The 21,535-nt window shown below is 37.3% G+C and overlaps 1 protein-coding gene across 3 annotated transcripts in view; it reads left to right on the forward strand.

The window, feature by feature from the left end:
• Positions 1-21,535, forward strand: part of STS (steroid sulfatase) — a 110,083-nt gene that overhangs the window by 3,998 nt on the left and 84,550 nt on the right. For all 3 annotated transcript variants that reach the window (XM_065646092.1, XM_065646101.1, XM_065646111.1), the window contains exons 2-3: positions 5,573-5,671; positions 20,334-20,486. In XM_065646092.1, coding sequence (XP_065502164.1) covers positions 5,573-5,671; positions 20,334-20,486 — 252 coding nt within the window. The remainder of the gene's footprint in view (positions 1-5,572; positions 5,672-20,333; positions 20,487-21,535) is intronic.

Raw genomic sequence — 21,535 nt, forward strand, 5'->3', positions numbered from 1 at the left:
GCCCTCAGAATATGAAACCCCTCCCAGTGCTGGATGTCACATAACAAGAGCTTTTCACCCTAAGAATATGAAATAAGTAAATTTTATTGTTTCTGTTCATGTTTTTACAGTTGCAAAAGGGAAAATGAGCATATGCCTTAAGGCAATGAAATAATACCGTACATCTGCTGATCTAAGTCATGTTTTATTGATTACATAAGTCAAAAGGGAATATATAATCTTTTATAAATGATGTGGGTCTTCTTACAGCCAAGCAAACTGGAGGAGGAGAGCCATCCATTTTCTGGATTTTGATATTTGCCAACAATTACAAGCGAGTTAGTTACAAGAAAGACGTGTTATGCTTCAGGAGAGTGAAGTGAAGAAAACGTATGTTGGTCATCTAAAAATTCATACAAGGCACTGTAAAAGGGTTCTTAAGCAGCAATGAGGGGTGAAATTCTAGAAAAGCCAACCGAGCACACAAGAGAGAACAAGGGATCTAAGATATTTTTAGATGTCAATTGCTGTGTTTATTGATGGGATTGTACAACAGAACGAACAGTTTCTGAAGCTAGGAAATGAAGACTTAATGCCATGCTTCAAGGCCTTTTTTGTTTCCATTAAAGTCAATGAGAATCATTTTCTCATCTCTATGGCTTGTGAATTATCTCTTTAACATAATTTTCGATCTTCCAGTAAAATACTGGCTGTGCACAGGCGAAGTATTCTGGTGTCATTGTAATTGAAATCCTGAAGTGCTGAATGGGTACGTTGATTCGCCCTAAACTATCAAAAAGATTAGGGCGGAAGGGAATACATCCCCAGATAAGATCCTAGGTCATGTGTCTTATTTTGCTTTTCCTTCCTCCATAGGATCTTTTGCAACTTTTATTTATTATATCTAACTTTCCATTATTGCAGGAGCCTAAAATACTGGTTATGCTCTTGGTTTTTTCTTTTTGTTTTTTTTTCTTGTCTGCATGTGAAATTAATAGCTACCATTTCCCCAAAAATAAGACAGAGTCTGGTATTAATCTTTTCTCCAAAAGATGCCCTTTTTTACATGTATAGCTGCCTGTACGCTATTTAAATTGACATTTTTATGAACTGTAACTAGGGCTTATTTTTGAAGTAGGGCATATATTTCGAGCATCCTCAAAAATCCTGAAAAATCATGCTAGGGCTTGTTATCGGGGTAGGTCTTATTTTTGAGGAAACGGTATATTTTTTTCATTTTACTACAGTTTGATCGTTACAGATTATAGGAAATTTTTTGTAGTGCCATGTGGAATACACATTCCATCAGCCTTCGTGAGCAAGACATCTGTTACTTGGTTGCCAGCAATAAGGGTGGAACTGAATGCAGTCACCCTTCCAGCGGTGCCTTTCAGTCTTGTGTTCTGAAGCTCAACCTCTTCAAAGGCTGCAGTAATTACATCTTGAGATGGAAAGGAGAGAGAGAAGGAATTGTGATTCTCTGGGTCACAAGGTCTCCAAGCCACTGATCTGTGATGCTCCAGATTCAGGTTTTATATGTGTGTACTTCACTCAGCAGGCAACGAGCTGGGGAATTCAATCTCCAGAGCTCAGACATTCTGCCTACTTGGTGGGTGTGTGCCCTTAATATTTTCTACCTACCCAGAAGAGCCGAGCAGAGATAAATGAGTTCCCTGACACACAGCCCAGAATGTCTATGTGATCAGGGCAAATGTGCTCTGAGCTTAGGTAGCACAGGAGGGCAGCTACTGCACAGTGCCACAGCCTTTCTTTTTTTGCAGTGATTCTGGTAGTCTGTCTGGATCTATCTAGCCAGAGAAGCCACAACACTGTGCTGCAACATATGAATTAGCAACTCTGATCAGGAGGCAGAAATGGTGGGAAGGAAGAGGAGAGGGAGAAGTGCCAAGCAGAGCTAACCGGATGCTTCTTGAGTCCCTGTTGCAGCTGAGTTTTATTAGATACATGAGCTTTTCTTGACTAGGAGAGTTGGGACTTTACCTTGGCTGAAGGAGTTAGTGTACCCCTCAACCAAGTCATAATTCCATTTGGGAACAACTTCGTCCTGAAGCTACTGCCCTCTCTTCCTGCCTACATGTGCAGACACGCAAACATGCACTGATAGCATGCTCCAGAACATGTTGTGGACAGCCAGTGTCAAATATGCTTTGTGAGCACTAGCATGCATGGCACTGACTAATTTTGGGGTGAGAGACAGTCCCTGTATTACGTTGTCCACCAACTTCAAGTATATGTTTACATACCTTGAGAAATTAGGTTCAATGTGTTGTTACAAAATATATGAGAAAATGATGTAGCCATATTTTATGCTTTGAACTAAAATTTTCTTAGCAGAAGATCTATAACAGATATTTGTTTTCATAAAACATTTGTAAAACAAGAAGCACCACTTGTAAATACTGATACAGTTAGATATTAGGGATACCTGGAAGGAACCTAGGAGAAGCTTAGTAGTTCCACCTACTAAGTGCATCTCAAACATTTCACCTTGGATTCTATAAGGTGAATGATTGCTCACAGTGACACTGCAGGAGTAAAAGAAACCTGTATTTCCATTTCATGTGCTTACATATAGATAAGACCATAAGAGATGTTCAAGATCTAGGTGAATTCTTCGAGACAGAATTGTGTATGCTTAAAATGTCTGTCCAGACATTACGCCTGATTTTTTCTAAATCTGTCACTGAATCTTTTGCTCTGCCAGGATATCCATTGTTCTTCCTCTACTCTTTTGGTTTTGGGGGGTCAATTTAGCAAATGTTGTTCCTTTTACCTTTCCTCATAAGTTATGCTTCTGAAGCTTTTAGCATTTTAGTTGCTCTTCAGGTTTCTAGTTTTTCTGTTTCCTTAGAGAAGTCTAGCACTCAGGTGATGTTTAGCTTTGTAACTGTAGGTTTTATAAGTGAAAAATAGGCCATATTTTACTAATAGACTGCTGCCTTAGTCCCAGGTGCAGCATACCTTTGAATTAACGTAAGAACAGAACTACCATTTTTGCCATAGTTTGTTTTTTTTTTTTTTCTTTCACTAATGAATGGTTTGTCATTCTTATGAATGTTTTTTACTACTGCTGCTTAGTCAGGTTGTTCCCTGTTTTGTACCAAACCAAAAGCTGAAAACTTGATGCCACTTGTCCATTTAAAAATTTTCTTTATGGATCACTTCTAGCTGTATCCTTATTAGTTAAGAATAGTCAGTCAATATTGTACTTCACTGAAAGAGATCAGGGGCAACATATCTAAATCATGAAGAGCTTAATACCTCTTCACCAGTTTGAAAGATTTTTCTATGTTTTTTAAGTATGAAGAATGATGATCTTGCAATCCTGATGAGGTACATGAACAATTAGTGGTGTGATTAAGTTTGATCCTAAACCTTTAAAGCTTCAGCAAAGGGCTTTTGATGAACTGAGATGAAAGGTCTGCCTCACTGCAACTCTGCCCTTCCACCAGATTCCAGTAGATCCAGTTATGCATCATTCTATCTCCTTTTCATCCCAAACATTATTTAAAAAAATATATTTCCTTTACCAATTCGATCAGTTGAATTCTCTTATACATATGAATATTCTTATATAAATGAGTAGATACTACCTCCCACTTGGTGACCAGAAGACTGAAGTATCTTAAAAAATAATGTTTCTAACAAATTATGAAAGTACGGAGTTGGACTTAGGTGTTCATATCTATGTGGGAAGAAAAAAAAAAGAAAACCACAAAAACACCTATTGGTCAAAGCAGATAATATAATTCATTAAACAATACATATCTCTTCCGTATCGTTGCAGAATACATTACTGGATAATGTAGTACCCTATTCAGCATGGCTGCAATGCAGCCTCCCTGTTAGCATTTCAGTTTTCTCACCTACTTATGCTTTGAAGTCATTGAGTAATTGTCACTTTACCACTCTTTAGTGATTCTAATCAAACACGGAGACAAAACTCAAACAAAATAAACCCCTCAGTTCAGTCTTCATTCTGTGCCCAGTTTTTGATAGGAGAGGGAGTTTGTTTTTTCACTCATTAACTCATCATGGGTTTTTGTATATTGTTTTACTTAGAATGAATAGACCTTTTTACACTGCATTTTGGTTTTCCATGTGCAATGTCTTGAATTGTCATGTTAATTAGCACAGACAAATGTTTTCATTCACTCCATCTACATTTTTGGCATATATATCCTCGTTATATATATCACTTTCTTCTAATTTATGTGATTACAAGTTTTTGAATTAATTTTGCTTAATAATAATTTGCCTTAATTTATTGTAAGTAAATAGTTATTATTATACATCTCTGAAGAGTTGCAGTGTATGTACATAAGAATCTTGGTAAAGTACAAATATTTTTGTGTTTTGGCAATGGATGTTGCAGCTCATCTGTTATACCTTGTACTGCTTCTTATATGAAGGATTATTTCTCAGTACCTTCTACAATATCATTAATCTAAAAATATTATTAATCAAATAGATTAAAACTAGCTGGTTACTTATTTTAGGGAGATTGACAATATTTCTGTAAATTGTCTTTATTTTCACTTCTTAATGTAATGCTTTCAACAAGTGCAAGAAAATAGGTGCAGAGTTTTTCAAAGGTTTAAGGTAGAGCTAGCATTTCTTGTTTGTATTTGAGACAGAGAAAAGGCTGGCAGTTTAAAATGGTTTCAAAGTTGTTACAGTACAATGTTATGTTAAAGTAGAGGGAGGAAAAACTCAGGAGAAAAGCTCTGAACAAGCCGTACCGATTTCTTGAACAACAGAAAAATGTAATTTAAACTTTGCATTTAGACAGCTGTTCAAAAACATTGGTTCAGTTTGATTTCTCACAGTCATTGTTAGCTTCAGTATTGTGCCTGGAAGAAAAGTAAAGTTTTGTATTTAGAAGGGAAGGCTTGGATACTGTTAAGTTTTACTGGCGTTGGTTGTCACACATCTTCGGACATGCATCTTTCTCTTCCTAATCAAGTTTCCTTGTGAAAAATACATGAACTGAGGTGGAGCGAGGAGGATCACACATAAACTAGGTAGCACTTTTCAAAGTTTAATGAATGATTTTTCCTATTGGGGTCCTTGGACTTCCTGGGAGAAGTCATTTTCTGGGAGCACATACAGTTTCTAAGAGAATGTATAGTGAGCAAACCAGGATGGGCTGTGGTGGACACTATTTATATATAGAGAACCTCTAAATAGTTCTGTGCATACAGTGGAAAAATTTGAAAAACACTGATCTGAAATTATGCTTAAAAAGGTGTTTTAATGCAATTTTTTAGAAGTTGCTGTGTAGATGTTATGCAGGAACCCTTACCATGTGTACAGAAGGCAGAAATGTACCTGAGATTCTGGCCCTTGTTTTCCAAAAATATGATGTAAAATCACCAGCCTTTGAAAAGTCTAACAGGAGACCTTCAGCAACAAACTGAAACAAGTGTCTTGGTTAGACACATATAGATGCATTATGAAACACATTGAGATTGTTTCCTAGTCTCTTGTCAAGAAATACTGTTGGTGTTGTATAACAAGAAGTCGCCTTTTTCATTGTTGCCCTTTCTTCCCCTCCACCTTTCTGTTGCAGTTCATGTGACCGGACTTTGTACCTATTTACCGATAATAAGTCCGCAGCCATCTTGCTTGAAAACTGGAGGCAGAAACTGAAACAATTCCGTGCTGCAAGGTAAAATGTCCCTTCTGCCCCAAAGTCTGTCATTTATATATAGTTTCATTGTAAACATTGAGGTCATGTATAGTTGGAGTTCATATTCTTTCACAGCTCAAAGCAAATTCTTCATGACAGGAAGTTAGCAATTCTGAGAAGTAGTGATATATACAGTATTGTCTTTTCCTCATTAACTTAAAACAATGTATTTATATGTCTGTAAGATACTATCAAGTGTAGTGGCAAATAACGTTGCAACAAAATGCACCTAATAGTTAACTATTCCAGTGGAGCAGAACATTCCCTGCCTGCAACGAGTTATGAAAGCATTTTCAACAAAAAAGCAAGCAGGATGATTGTGAACTAGGACATTTTCCAGCTGTACAATAGTGGTTTTTCTCTTACCACTTAAGGTCTAGTTGTTTAAAAAGTAATGTTAAAAGTGTATGTAATTTTGATTATGGACTCTGTTTCAAGAATCAAATGGAAATGAATTGTTAAACAGTTTCAGAGGGGGTTAGGTTCTGAAATAAGCTTGTAGTTTTGAGGTGACTCTGGTTTGTGTGCACTGTATGTAATCTGACAAAATCTGTTTGATTCAAAGGTGGAAGCCTGCAAGACTTAACCATAACTTTTTAAGTGATGTTAAATAAATCTAATCTCTTCCTTTGTAATCTCATACACATCCAACCTGCTAACAGTAGGTAAACACAGCTACTAAGGGGGCAGTATCTGAATTACTGAGATAGAGAGGATGGCAAGGAATAATAAAGGTAAGGAAAATACCATCACTTCTGAATAGGTTGTGTCTGCTGGGCTTATACAAAAAGACTATATTTGGGCAACTGCACTTAGACAAGAAGAAGCAAGATGAAAGAGGAGAAGCCTGTTTAACCAAAGCAAGTGTTGAATAGCATCTGACCACGTATATTACTTGCTATGCAGATTGTAATGACTCGTTAGTAATATGGATTCCATATGTCCTGTCTTCTCACAAACATATTTTTTGCTTCTGCCCTTAGGGTTCTCTCTAGGTCATTTCCAGTAAATGCAGACCTGTATGTAGGTGTTAAATCCCTGTCAGACCAGCAGCTGAGGCTGCTTTAATACCAGGAGAGCTACAGTCACCAATAAGTAGCACTGTGTACTCCTTGCTAGTGGCAGGACCGGTGTTGAGAGAGAAGTGGTGCAGGAGACAAGCAGAGAGACACAGCAGCAGCAGGAGGAGCAATGGTGGAGCAGTAGAAAACATAGCAGTACCTGGGCAAGCAGAATTGGAGGTGTCAAGAAGCTGAATCCAGAGGTATTCCCTCTGAGTTTACATCGGTGGCACATCAATAATTCTTGAGTTGGAAGGGATTTGGAATAGGCTAAAGCATGGTTTAGAAAGATTAGCATTACAGGTTTGTGGAGTGGCTTCTTGATTGTATGAGGGGAAGTTTGGGGGTGAGGAGGAATGAAATAAAATTAGCTTAGGGTGTGAAGGGGGATAAGAGGAAGGTGTTTGAGATGGATTGTTAAGTTTTTAACAAGAATTGTGGCTATGGCAGTCTGGGCTGTGAAGATAAAAGTTTGAACTGTTTCAAGTTCAGAATGACAGTGCTCTTGGATTTTTTACAAAAGTTTTATATTACACAGAATCACGGGATGGTTGGGGTTGGAAGGGACCTCTGGAGATCATCTAGTCCAACCCACCTGCTAAAGCAGGTTCACCCAGAGCAGATCGCACAGGAATGCGTCCCGGTGGGTTTTGAATGTCTCCAGAGAAGGAGACTGTATAGCCTCTCTGTCACCCTCAGAGTAAAGAAGGCTATAATATAAAAATGGTCCAATCTTCTTACCAGCATGCTAAAAAAATCAGCCATACTCATACAGAAATCTTAGGACACAGAGCTCAGACAGACCTGTTTTCCTCTGATGCGGTCTTAAACCAGACAGATTGGTGATTGTGTTGTGTTAGATGCAAATATGGTTTCTGCAGGAATCCCTAGTGTTACAAAATGTATTTAATTAGAAGTCAAAGTCAATAAGCTAGAAGGCTACTTTATCATCTTTTTGGTTTGGCTTGGTTTTTCTGTTTTGTGGGGGGGTTTTGGGTTTTTTTCTTTTGGTGCGTGGGTTTGGTTTTTTTTTTTTGGATTGTTTCGGGTTTGGGGTTTTTTTGGTGATATTTGTATTCTGCACTGCTGACAGAACTGGCAACTCTGATGGAGAAAATTAGAAGCTGTTGACATGGATTAGTCATTTACAAAAGTTACTCTTAGCTACGTAAGAAGCGTCATGTCTCCAGTTCATGTGAGTTATTCTAACAGACAACTGGATGTGTTGTCTATTATAGCAGTTGTCTAATGACAGCGGTAAAGTATTAGTCTGAATTGATTGGAAAAGCATGTTATTCATTTCAAGATACTTGCAGCGTGCGCCAGTCCAGGCCAAAAGATAATGAGACCCTTGGAGCTATTATTGAGAAACTGCTCAAATGCTAAAAGGAAGTTAATACTGATGTACCACAAGAAAATTGAAAAAAGGTGTTTTTGGAATACTTTTTATATTTATTTATGCTCTTGAAATGTCCTACAAAATAAGGTGAAAATGAAATGAATTACTGTAATATTGAGCTAATGATGATTTTCATTTGTTTTTTCATGTTGGGATTTTGCCTCTTAGCTCCCATGTGCAAAATGATGGTGTTCTCATTTAACAACAAGAATATACAAGTTTACAAAAGTCCCTATGAAAGAGACAGAGAATGAACTAGAGAAAAGAAAGGGAGGGAGGAAAAAGGGAGGAGATGAGAGAGAAGGAGCCAGAGTTTTCTACTGACACAAGGCAGAAGAAACTTGGACACCTCGTGGCTTAAATTGCTGTTTTTCCTGTATTGCTGTAATACAATATATACATTTCTCCACTGTTTGAGATACTTCTTTTTTCTGTCAGACTCTAAGGACCCACTCAGCCACTTCTTGTTTTGTAGGCAGCTATTTTTAGTCTTAGAATTATTTGCTGTTTCAGATATCCTTAATTTTAAGACTTTTGTTCTTATTGTTGCCTAATCCTATGAAGTTTAAATTCTCTCAATGTCTTTGCCAAGATAAGCACATTCATGATTTTTTTTTTTTCTTGGTGGGGAGTAAGTCAGCTATTCCTTTGTACTAAATTATTAAGTCTTTGGAATTGGGATAAAAAGGGGCCTTATTTTGTAAATGTCTTTGCCCTTTGGCTTGTACATTTTTTACAAGATTCTGATCCATGTAGTTTGCAATCAGGCAGCTATATAGCCACTGTTTCCAGGGTAAATATTTTCCTGGTTTCTAAGACCTCCTCATTTCATCCGTGCCTTTTGTTTTCCAATAATTGTATTTTATTTTTAAGCTATTTTGTACTTGTAGAGTTTACAGTGAATAATGCTAGTGAAGTATCTCTGCATTAGAGCTGGTTAGAAAATGGCTTACCATCTTTCATATACATATATATATATATATATATGTATTTCTTAAGCTTTTTTTCCCCACCATGTTAATTGGGACAAAATAAAAATTATAAATGGATAATTATATTCTCTTTGTTCTAATTTTGCATTAAATCTTTAAAAAAATAGGAGATTTGGGGGGTGATCTTTTAACTGTGTTCAAAATAGCGTAGTAGAATTATCTTCCTGCCCAAAAGAACAACGAAAATGGTTTGATTTCACCTTGCAAATCCTAAACAGGCTATTTTTCTAGGTATAAAAGTAAAGGAGAACAATTTCATTTTCAAATGAGGACATTTTGAAAAACTTCCTTTGCTTCAGGGTTTTTTTTTTCCAATAGAATTAATTTTGTCAAAAAAATTCCGAACAATTTTTCATGAGACATGTTCATAACTGTTTGCAGGGTGAGGACATATCATTCCCTGAATAATAGTTGTATGACAGAAATAACAAAATACATTTACCTTTGTTTTAGAAACTGTGGAGAAGGAATTTGGTCTTCAATAAGCAGCTACACTTATTTATTTTAAATGTCTCTTGTGCAAATGAAGAGGAAGGAGAAGCTATTCTTTTATGTCTTGTGAGCCTCCTGCTTACACCGGCAACACCATCAGTCAGCTGATCTCAAATTGAATTATTTTTTACTTAAAAAGCTTTTCTATTTCTGTCCCTGGTAGAAGGCTCACATTTAGAATCTGGATGGATGGGATCACAACAAAGAAACCTTTAGCTAATGGTAATCAATGAAAGTAATTTCCCATTGGATCCGTTCATCCCTTTTCATTTCAGGTGTGGTGTATTGGCCCTGGCTGACAGCCCAGCACCCACACAGCTGCTCCCTCGCCTCCTCCCCTCCCCGGTGAGATGTGGGAGGAAATAGGACGAACAGGAGTGAGAAGACAAGGGACTCCCTTACCAGTAACTCCCACGGGCAAAACAACTTGGGGAATTTGACTTAGCATATTGCCAGGTAGCATAAATGTTTAATTACTGATTGGGTATTGGGAAATAACAAAAAAGTACAAACATTTAAAGATGCAGAAAAATCACCTTTCCTTCAGTTTTCCCCAGCTTGACCTCAGATTCCTCTCTTATACCATCTTAGTCTCCACTTCGCACTCCTGACATCTCCTGCCGCGTTACTGCCGCAGATCACGCTTGGTCCCTTCAGTGAGGCGATGGGCGGCCCAGGAGGACAAAGTCGGTGCTTGGCCATTTCCCGCCCCCGCTCCCTGGCACTCACTTTCTCCCTGTCCTCCGGTGTGGGCCCTCCTTGGGCCACAGTCCCTTTGGGCATGTACCTGCTCCAGCGTGGAGCACCTCCTGCTGCTCTGACCTGGTTCCCCCCTCCTCCCTCTCTGCCCCCACCACCCTTCTCTCTGCGTTTCTCCCCCCGCCCAGTATTTTTTGTTCTTTCTTAAATGTTTCCCCGAAGCGCCACCATCGTGGGCGATGGGCTCAGCTGTGTCCTGCAGTGAGCCCATTGCAGAGCTGGCTGGAACTGACTGTGTTTGGCACAGGGCAGCCCCTGGGCTCTTCTCACAGAGTTACTCCCTGCAGCCTACTCATTGACAACTTCGTCCAATACTTACCATGGAAATGTGGTATTGGTTTCAGTAGTTTGGTAAACTGAGATAATCTGAATGCAGATAAAAGTGATATTTTGTTTTGATAAACATGGGAGGCATGGCTTTTTCTTATACTCTAACACTTTTTCTAATACATGTTCTTTCTAATAGTGTGTCTGGCAAAGATCGCAAAGGTTGGACATAGGTCATAGTCCAGACACAACCATTTCCTCTGAATTAGTTTATGTACCTTCTAATACAGCCCTTCTCAGTCTCTGCAATGGGACAGATTGAACAGCTCCTTGTGGACGAGAGGGCTGCTCGCTGTACCCCTTTCTTCATCAAATGATCTGCGTATACCTATATCGTACAGTAAGTACACTGTTACTCTCTCCTCTCCTACCCCTTATTGTGACAGCACCTACACGTGCATCACTGTCCCATGATGAGAAAGAATGTGTTCCCCATGGTGTGATGGGGGTCAGGGGAACATGTGATACTTGAGCATATCACAGAATCACAGAATCACAGAATGTTAGGGATTGGAAGGGACCTCGAAAGATCATCTAGTCCAATCCCCCTGCCAGAGCAGGAACACCTAGGTGAGGTTACACAGGAAGGTGTCCAGGCGGGTTTTGAATGTCTCCAGAGAAGGAGAATCCACAACCCCCCTGGGCAGCCTGTTCCAGTGCTCTGTCACCCTCACTGAGAAGAAGTTTCTTCTCACATTTAAGTGGAATCTCTTGTGTTCCAGCTTGAACCCATGCATGCGAGCATGCGAGTAGGTGCATTCCAGTGAAAAGACCAAAATGTACGCTATCCATGCGAATTGCTACACAGTACCCATACACATGAACAGCCTTGTTCTTGTCATTTGTCGGGAGCTAAAGTGTTTTTTCTTCCGTGACAAGGACTTCGTGACAGAAGGTACTGGGATCTAGCAGTGACTGGCCAGTTACAGGCTGGTTTGGTTGCTGTGTGTGTAGCCCTTAGGTGAGAAGGCAGCAGGGAGCAGGCTGTGAACCGCAGTCTGGCCGGGCTTTTGGTCTGTTGGTTGGTCACCTCTGACAACAGCTGCCTTGAAGTATCGTCTGGCTTGAGTAACAGTGGGGAGCGTAATTCCTGTTCTGTCAGAACCCTGTCAGAGAGAAAGTTTATTTGTCTGATCAGACTTGTGATTCTAACCTAAATACAGAGTTGGCTATAGCTGACTTCAATCAGAGAATTATCAATATCCCTGTAAATAATCCTTGCTGTTGGATGTAAACACTTATATAAAATATCATTTCTTTGAGAGTAATGAAAGAATAAAATATTTAAGATGGAATATTCATCAGATTGCTATACAATTGGGAAAGGACAAATACTTATATACATTTTTTATACATTTTATACATTTTTAGACATTTTGCAACTGAAACTCATGAAGAGGTCTGTAGTTCCCAGTTTTAAGTGGAATTACTCACAGAGTAAGAAACTTACATCAGTAAGGCTGGTAGAGAACATTATACTAATTGAAAAATGTTGTGGTTGTTTATTACACAAAGTTGTTTTTTCATGTTTTATGCTAAGCACACACAGGCAACCCACCATCGAGATGGGATTTATTTCATCTAAATTTATTCCTTTTGTATACATCTTGTCTAAACTAGGTGTTTAGGCCCTATTTCTAATCTGTGGAAAAAGATAATGAGCATCACTTCCAACGTTTCATTATGGCAATCTTAGGAAAATATGAATCATCTTCTTAAGGTGCCTGTCTCTTCCTATTAATTAGAGAGGAAGCCTAGATAATTAGCTCAGAGTAAATGCATAACTTTAATAAATTCAGATGGATTAGTTTGCACCATGAGTGCCTAGCTGATATGGGACAGCTAGGCATTTAACTTCTACATAGTTAAAATTAATATTGGCTGAATGCAGCCTTTTCTCAATTTTTTTATCTGTTACAATCAGCTGTATTGAGAGCCCTTGAGTTTTATCGTGATGCAAGTATAAATAACAACAGAGCTGTTTAAAAAATAATAGCCCCACACTTTGAGAACTAATTAATTCAAATGCAACTTTTCTTTAAGAGAAACATCCTTTTGGAAATAGTATAACGTACTGGATAATTTAATTGACGTGCTAATTGCTAGCTTTACGTCGCGAAGAAAAATCAACTAACCATTTCACTGCTATTTCTCTGATAAGCCACTTTGACTAAAAAGAGTGGTTGTAAATAAAGGAATATTATATTATAAAATCCAAAGCTTTGATCTTGACAGACTCCAGAGGATGCCAGTCAGTAACAAGAGAGAGACGGGTTTTTTGGATTTTGAGGGGGTTTTTTTAATTTTATGTTAGGTTTCATGTTTTCCTCTGAGATGTATTTGAAGACTACCATTTCAGTGAAAATGGCTTAGAAACTGCTTTCAAATTGAACGAAATTAAAATCTAGTGTTTAGTGGTTGACCATTTGTCTTACTGCCCCTCCAAAGACTTACAGAGGGACTTACATACCAACCTTCAGATCTGTGGGCTATCCCTGTGAAGGCAGTGTATCGATGGAGTTTAGTGTCTTAGTCCAATATTACGTGTAGCTTGGCTTTTTTTCATTTTTTAACATTTTGTGAAATACTGCTTTGAATATAGATGGAAACTCAGAAGAGACCTGTTTGGCTATAGTTGGGTAAAGGTGAAGGGTGTAACCAATAAGATTAAGCTATTGTTTATATGTTGGTGCAATTCAAATGGACATAACCAAACTCTTCTGTTAATTCCACGTGTAAAACTCGCAGTCCTGCAGAGCTGTACAGTCTTTATCTGCTTGTTTATCATAAAAACAGAAGCACAAAGTTTTAGTCACAGTAGTTCTTCTTCCTCATGCCCATTTGACACTCTTGAAAAAGACAGTATTGAAAACAGTCATTTCACATGCCATCTAGCTCTGGTATATTGAAAAAACCTGACTCAACAACTTTCAAAACTGTTAATTGAGCTAGAGATCATGGATGATTTTAGCTAAGCCCTCAAATTATGTAAGCAAGTGTCATATTACTTTGGTTAATATAGCCTCATAAAGTTCTTATTCTAATTGGCATACACATTAAAACAGATACTTGATAATAGCACGTCAACAGCTTTATACATGTTGTAAGTCAGCATTGTGTAATATTTACTGAAGTTGATATGGATTTCAGAAATGAAGCTTTCTCATCTGTCTCATCTTTCTGTTCCATCAACATGTATTGGTAATTTTTTATATATTTATGCTAAACACAGAATGTATGCAGACCTAAAATCCTTGTATACAGACCTAAACTCCTTGTGAAGTGGTGAACTGTAAAGACAGAGTGGAGTTGCATCTTTCATATGTGCTCATACATTTTATTAATGTGCAATTACTGAAAGAGTTCTTTTAATTGTTTAGAACTTTTGTCTCTGGTTTATGGGAAGTGACATGACACAATCACTAGCTTTTTTTGTTTTTTTTTTTAATGAAAAGCTTTTTCTCTCTCAGGATAGTGCGTAGATACCAAATAGGATGACTACCTGTGTTATCTTGTGATTCTCTTTTACGATATTGCTACCAGAGCCCATATTCAAAATTAAATTTCTAATGAGCTAACAAGGAATATTGTGAAACAGTAATAACGGAAAACAATATATGCTCTAAAATGTGTATGTAATTATACAGGTTTCTATTACAAATAAAATAATGACATTATATCACAAAAGATAATTTTGTCTTCCATTCAGGTTATAATACCAGAAATATTTATTATTTATTAATACTGCCATTAAGTTCGTTTAGTTGAGATGAAGCTAGCAAATTCTTGAGAGACCATTTTAAAAAGATACCTAAATTGAACTTAGATTTGATGGAGGCTGTGTGGCTTCATCTCTGTTTGATTCAGATCTGGTAACTAATCATGCTTGAACAAGAAACATGATTATTTGTTCTGGTTTTCCCAATTCACGTTACATGAATTTTTTGCCTTACGAGACAACTTTTAATAAATTAAATACAGATTTTCAGTTATGTACATAATTACCTGAAGATGCATATTGAAATCTAATGGCGCTTTTCAGAAATGTGTTCCAGCTTTTTTACAGACACACATACCAGTTTACAGATACAGACAGACCCAGCCCACACCGTGAGAGGGCTGAATGCAAATCAGTTCCAGCCTGGGAGACAAATAGTCACCCTAATCTAGTATTGAATATGAAGTGCCTAACCAATTGTTAGAATGGAAGATTCCTGTGTGTCTTGGGCTTTTCTGGGGGAAAAAAAAAAATAAAAAAAGGAGAGAAACAAATGAGAAGCACTTCAAATGTTCCTGGACCTGAGGAATTGGGAGGAGTATGTCTGGCTCTGAGAAGTGGAGAGGATTCTGAGAAGGTATCTTAACCAGGAAGGAGAAGAAATAAGAAAACATTGAAAAATCAGCCTTAAGAAACAGTGAGTTTACACTATAAAAATAAATATTAGAAGCAACCATACTGAGACTGAGTTGCCACTGATCATTTAGGATACCATAACTGACTTTTTGCATGATCTTAGCTTGTTGCAAATGTAAAGTAATGTTTGTTTGTCTAAATGAATTAGCATTAGTAGCAGGCCAAAAGTGTATGGTTTTATTTCTTTTTTTTGCAGCTGTATGACATAAAAGATGCAACAGATATGACTGACTTGTAAGAGAGGAATTGAGAGATTTGAACAAATCTTAATCTGATATCAAGAAATTATTAATAGTATAGAAAATTACCATTTTTAAAATTGCAGCAACTTTTTTGTTTCTCATGAAGCTGAGGGATTTTCTCTTTGCAGAATCTTATGGCAGGCAGGGTTTTTTAGTGTGTTTACAGCGTGATATTTATGGAATCTTTGGGAAATTTTTGGAGTTTTGGCATTTATTTAAGCAAGGTAGTTTGGTGGTTTTTTTGCATACTGCCTAAGGATAGCACAGCATTTTTTAATGAGGTGAATATGGTTAAATGTTGCGTATTTCATCAGAAAATACTATACCTTGAAGGATAAAGTATATTAAGCATTTTCTCAAAGGGTTCTGTTACATTAAAAGAGTAGTTTAGAGATAAATTGCTTAATCACACTGAATAAAAATGCTGGGATGATTCAGTTGGGAAGAGGGGGTTAAAAATGTTTAATATCATCATTCTTGTAAGAGAAGCATTTGTCTGTAGTACTCAGGATAAGGATGAAACAACTAGCCATATCTTGGGCCAGTTATCCTGGATGGGGGGTGAGAAGGGAGGGGGCGGGAAAGACAGCTCTTCAGCTTTTGTATGATCTGCCAACATTTTTTAATGCAGAAAACTTGAGCTTAAAATAAGTGTTTCCTAAATCCATATGAAATATCAACAAATAGTGGATTATATCTATTTTTTGTTTTCATCCATTTGTTCTTATACTTTTATACTTAATTTGTTTTAATTCAGATAGAATATATGTAGTAGAATCCCAAAAATGTAATTTGAAGATACGTAGAAGAAGTAGAATACGTGTGTATATGCACCCACATACATGTGCAGATGTGTATATTGACACGTCTATGTATGTATGCATGTATATAGGTTCATATACAATGATTAAAGTATTGTAGTTCGAAATAGCACGTATGAAATCCAAATTCTTATATGACCTATGTTGTAGGAAATTAAGCACCTTTTAAATCTATTCAATTTAGCAGCCACCTTGGGAAGAAAGTACTCTATTATATCACAGGGAAAGTGAAGCAGAGATTAGAAATTGCACTTATGTGTCCTACATGCAATTAAGGAAAAATAATGCCACCTGAATCTAAAACATAAGCCTTCGAAGCTGAACCCTACTGCAGAAATATCTAAAGGATGTTGTGGAAGTAAACAAAATCGAATGGTTTGATGTAAAAAAAAACCAAATCAAAACAAACCAAAAAGAAAAAGTTAATTGGTTCAAAAATGTTTAAGACTAATTCATGACAGTAAAAACATCCGTGGGTAGCTATTCAGTACAGTGCTCTGCTGTCCAAAATACCCTAAATGCTGACTGCCAAAAGCTAGAAGGTTGCACTAGTAAAAGAATATACTTGCCAAGTCTCTTACTTTATTTGAATTGGCTGCTCTTGGAGACCACATACTAGATTAAGTGGAAGCTTCCTCTGATTTGGTGTAATTGTTTTCATGTTAGGTCTACACATGCCTGTCTTTTCACCATTAAAAACCCTGGTGTGACACAGATGAACCTTAGCATTCTCAGAGCTTCATTCTTTTCACGGCCTTCTCTTTTTACTCCTCTGTATTTCTTTGCTGTTGTCCGTTCCACTCAATTTCATCCATCCAATTTTTCTGGCTTTTCAAGCACATCCCTTCAAGATGCATGAAAGTTTGCTGCAGAGAGACAGAGAGAGTACACCAGAGAAATCAGAGTTATTGGGATTTTCTTTTTTTGCTGTTTCCTTGTTGAGTTCACTTTAGGGATGAGATATCAGGTGGAGACAAGTAGTCTAATGCATGAGAGTGTCTACAGATACTCCCTCAGTGTGGAGGAGTGTCCAGCAATATTGCATCAGAGGCATCTTTCAGTAACCATTTTTTTTTGTTGTTGATTTGCAAAATGAGAAATGGAGGTACTAAATGATGGTAACTTCTGCAAGAATAGATCCAGATGCTAAGAATTTCGCCACTTTGTAAGTGAAAATGATCCAGTTGATACTGGTCACAGCTGTTGCTAACTTTGCTGTGTTTATTTATTTTAAATGCTATATGAAGAAGCTGTATAGCATATATAGCAGAACTTTTTCATATTTGACCAAGGTGATTAATTTTATTAGGCATTTTGGTGAATCGGTTATATTCCTGCTGATGTCTCTACACAGACTTGAAATTGCTTTAAAATTCAGTAAATTGTAATCAATTTATTTCTAAGGTACTTCACACATTTTTTTTTAGGGGTTTTTTTCATACTGGAAAATAAAATACAGCTACTACTCTGGTTTCCAACAGTAACTTTGCTCAGTAAAAGAAAAATTAATTTTCTCTGTTCATTAGTGGCTAAAGGATGAACATGTATTCAAAAAGACTACTCTCCATGGCCCCATACCTTCTAATTAAAACACAGGATATTTTGTTTGTAGTTTGAGTCAAACCTTGGAATTGCTGTTTGTAAAACTTGCAAAACCAGCTATCTCCATGCCTCTAAAATGATTATTAGTGGCAGGAGTATATATTTCTGGGTTTTATTCAGGTAATATGAAACCTACAGGAAAACTGAGTAATTCTGTGAAATAAATGTGCAAGTCCTGCAAGCATCTCTCCAACTCTATATGTAATGTCAGCAACATATACGTCACCCTTTTCAAACTTCTCTATTGCCATGGGCCCTGAGACCCTTGCAGGCTGAACAGTGGGGTAGGAATTTAAGATACAGGAGCAGGTTGCTCCTGTCCTATGGGGTCAGCATGTTAGTTCTTCTCTTGCAACATGAGGGAAGCAATTCACTCTTGTTTATCCTATGAAGGAAGAAAGGTAAATCTACTGTGCACATTAATGTCTGCAGTGTGACAGGTGCTACACATCTTCATTAGTATGGTAATTTGATGAAGCATTGGTTAGATGCATCCCGCCAAGCAGAACTGCGTTTTGTGTTTTAGTCTTAAAGTTTGTGTATGTGTTTTCCATGTCTGAAACAAAGTGGATGGCTTCCCATGGAGTAAAGCAGGTAAGGATCTGTCGCTGCAGTGACAAGGCTGGGATCTTTAAATGTTGCCAGCTGAAGTCTAAACCAGAACTGTTGTCATCAAAGTGAGGTTAATGGCTTATAAAGTGTACGTTAAGCAGTAAAAATCAGCTATTATAGTTATTAGTGTTTTATCTGTATGTGAACAAGCACTAAGAGTAAAAATCCTCTTTGCACCTGTACTTTCTGACAGAATAGCAATAATGAAGGTTCAGAATCAGAAGCCCCAGTCTGTGTTAGTTGATCCCCACTATTTTGATCTCTTCTCACGTGTATCAGTTCCATGTCTTATCTGCCCAGGCTCTTTCCAATCAGTTCTTGTAATCTGCCTTAATCATAACTCTTCAGCTCTTTCATCCCAGACACTCCCGGTTCTCTCACCTCTTTCCCTCGAATTTGTTTTCCTATCCACTGCAACACTATCCCTTCCAGTTTCTTAAACCCTCTACCCACAGGGGTGTCATTTTCACCAGGGGCCACATCAGCCTCGCGGTTGCCTCCAAAGGGACAAATGTAATTTTAGGACTGTATAAATAAATGTAAAACTGTATAAATAAATGTAGGAGTTGTGGCCCCCGGTGAAAAAAATGAGTCTGACATCCCTACTCTACCATGTCTCCTCATTTCAACCTGCAGCTCTCATTCCAGCTGGGTCTCAAGCTTCCCTTCTTGCTCTTTATTCAAGTCAGTGCAAGCTCTTCCAGTTCTGACTACTTTGTCTTCTCTGCCGATACTTTTACCCACCACACCTCACTGATTTATGAATGTGTCTCCCTTGATGTCTAGTCTCTTTGTACCAGCTCTTCCAGTTCTGGCTTCTTTATCTCCTCTCTGGTTACTTTCATTTATCATAACTCCCTGATGTACAAGTTCTTTTCTTTCTTGAGCTGCTGTCCCCATTCTTTCTGGGAATCCTTGTTTCTCACTCCTGTTCGTGCTCTTCCACTTTCAAATTTTTACCTCAGTCTTGGTTTCCTCTACTTTCTGCCTTGTCCCAGCATAACCCAGAGTGCAGAGGTGACTCATGCCTTATTTGCATTTGAAAAAGGCTACCTGCATCCAGAGCAGATGGGAGTATTACTAGGGGCAAAAGAGAGAGAGTCTCTGTTAGTTTTCTGATGTGTATACCTGGCACAGTCCATCACAGCCTAGAGGCACTCGATTGTAGCCAGGGCATAGTCAGTGCAGTTTAAAACAGAGATATGACAAGTCCCTGTTTAGGTAAAATAGCATTCATAGCATGCACATCTGCCAATAGACTATGCTTTTGTCATAAAAGCGTATCATGGTAGGTAGTATTGTATATAATAAATTATTCATGTTTTAAGTTCGATATACCACGAGCATTGTTTATAGAAAATTGTGATATGATATCAAATATTTTTACATAATTTTGCTGTAGGCCCTGATACTTAAAACGTTTGTGAAGAGCTTGTTCTTAAACATTCCTTTCAATAATTCAATAATGCATCTCTTCACCCTCTTTTTATTCCTTGTTTAAGAGAAATTCAGTCATTTACTTCAGCAGCAGAACTGATTAACTTTTTTTCTGCAATGATCCTTAAAAAAATATTTTTTTTGTTCTCATGATTCCTTGCTGTGTATTGCATCTGTGTATGCAGAAGTATTGTCACTGAGGTTGTAACTAATTCTTTGTCTATATTTAAAGTGTGCAAAGGAGTGGAAGGAAAAATTAGCTATGCACTAAAAGGTACATTTTTGCTTTTAAGAAATATGAGAGAGAAAATAATGTTAAAAAAAACCTCTTGAGGAAAAAAAAATCCAAATGAAAATGTAGAATCTAATTTTATTTTTCTCTTCTACTACACAATCCAGGGCAATAATAGTACTGAATTAGATTACGAGTCAAATTTTTAAAAAGTCTATCTATTATGTTTTTCACTTGTTCCTACACATCAGGAAGAAGATGAGAGTCCTTTTATTTCTAATAATTTGCCAGTGCACCATAAACAGTGTCAAAACACACCGTGCTTCAAATCCCAATTTCGTTTTACTGATGGCTGATGATCTTGGTATTGGAGACCTGGGATGTTACGGGAACAAAACCTTAAGGTATGATGATTAATTTGGGAAAGTCATAGCTTGATATTTAGTTTTTCTATGAATTGGTAAAGTTAAAAACACTAATACATTATGAGTTTTGATTAGGTTCTTTATAAGTAAACAAAGTTCATACCCTTTGCAGAGAACAGAATACTCAATCTTTGTTTTCTTAACAAGAAAAGAAGACATCTGATGTATGTATCCTGCTGAAAAGCAGGATAAACAGATAAACAGAGAATTGAGCAGCCAACCACATAAGGATAGGTCTAGAGAAGAAAACTCTAATCAACAATTTTCTTTTAAAATATACGTGATGCAAATACTATGAATTAAGTATATTTTGAAACACTCATGATTTGAGACAATCTTGTCACTAAGCAATTGGAAATAAAGTACTGATTTTTTTCCTTCATTTATTTTCATACTGTAGTCAGTAAATTCATTAAAACAAATGTTTATATACTTGAGTCATGCAGCAGTGTTCCCCAGTATGGTCATTACCACCAGCTTAGGTATGATGGTTCTGTAAAAAGCACAAAATTGTACTTTGTCATTGTGTTTCAGTGGCACAAAGTTTTTGATCAAGTTAAATAGAACATTCAGACTAAAAGCACTGTCCTGTCAAATGTTAAATACTTTTGTTCCTGCTGAACTTAGTTAGAAGTAAAAACTTATAACTCAAACTAACTAAAAACCAAACAAACAAAAAAACCCCTCAAGTTACAGCTCACTCACAAGGACTAGAACTGCTCCGAGATGTATGTTCTCTGATGTGAGAACTCAGGACTAGATCTTTGGAGTATGAAGAAATTTCGTCATACTGCTTGTTATCAGTAGGTGATATTATACATAGCAAAGTAGTCTGTTGGAAAATTAATGTTTCTGACTATTAGACTTAGATGATGGGAGCACTAGTGTGCCTTGAGGTCATGGTCATTAATCTTCCAGGTCATGGACCTATTAGAGCATCCTGCAGCTCTTGGCCAGTCTGCGTTTCTAGTTTTTTTCTTTAGAACCAAAGGCACAGGATTTCTTTCTGCAGGGCTCAGTTTTGATCT

The sequence above is a fragment of the Caloenas nicobarica genome, chromosome 1, assembly GCF_036013445.1.
Source record: "Caloenas nicobarica isolate bCalNic1 chromosome 1, bCalNic1.hap1, whole genome shotgun sequence".
Taxonomy (NCBI): domain Eukaryota; kingdom Metazoa; phylum Chordata; class Aves; order Columbiformes; family Columbidae; genus Caloenas; species Caloenas nicobarica.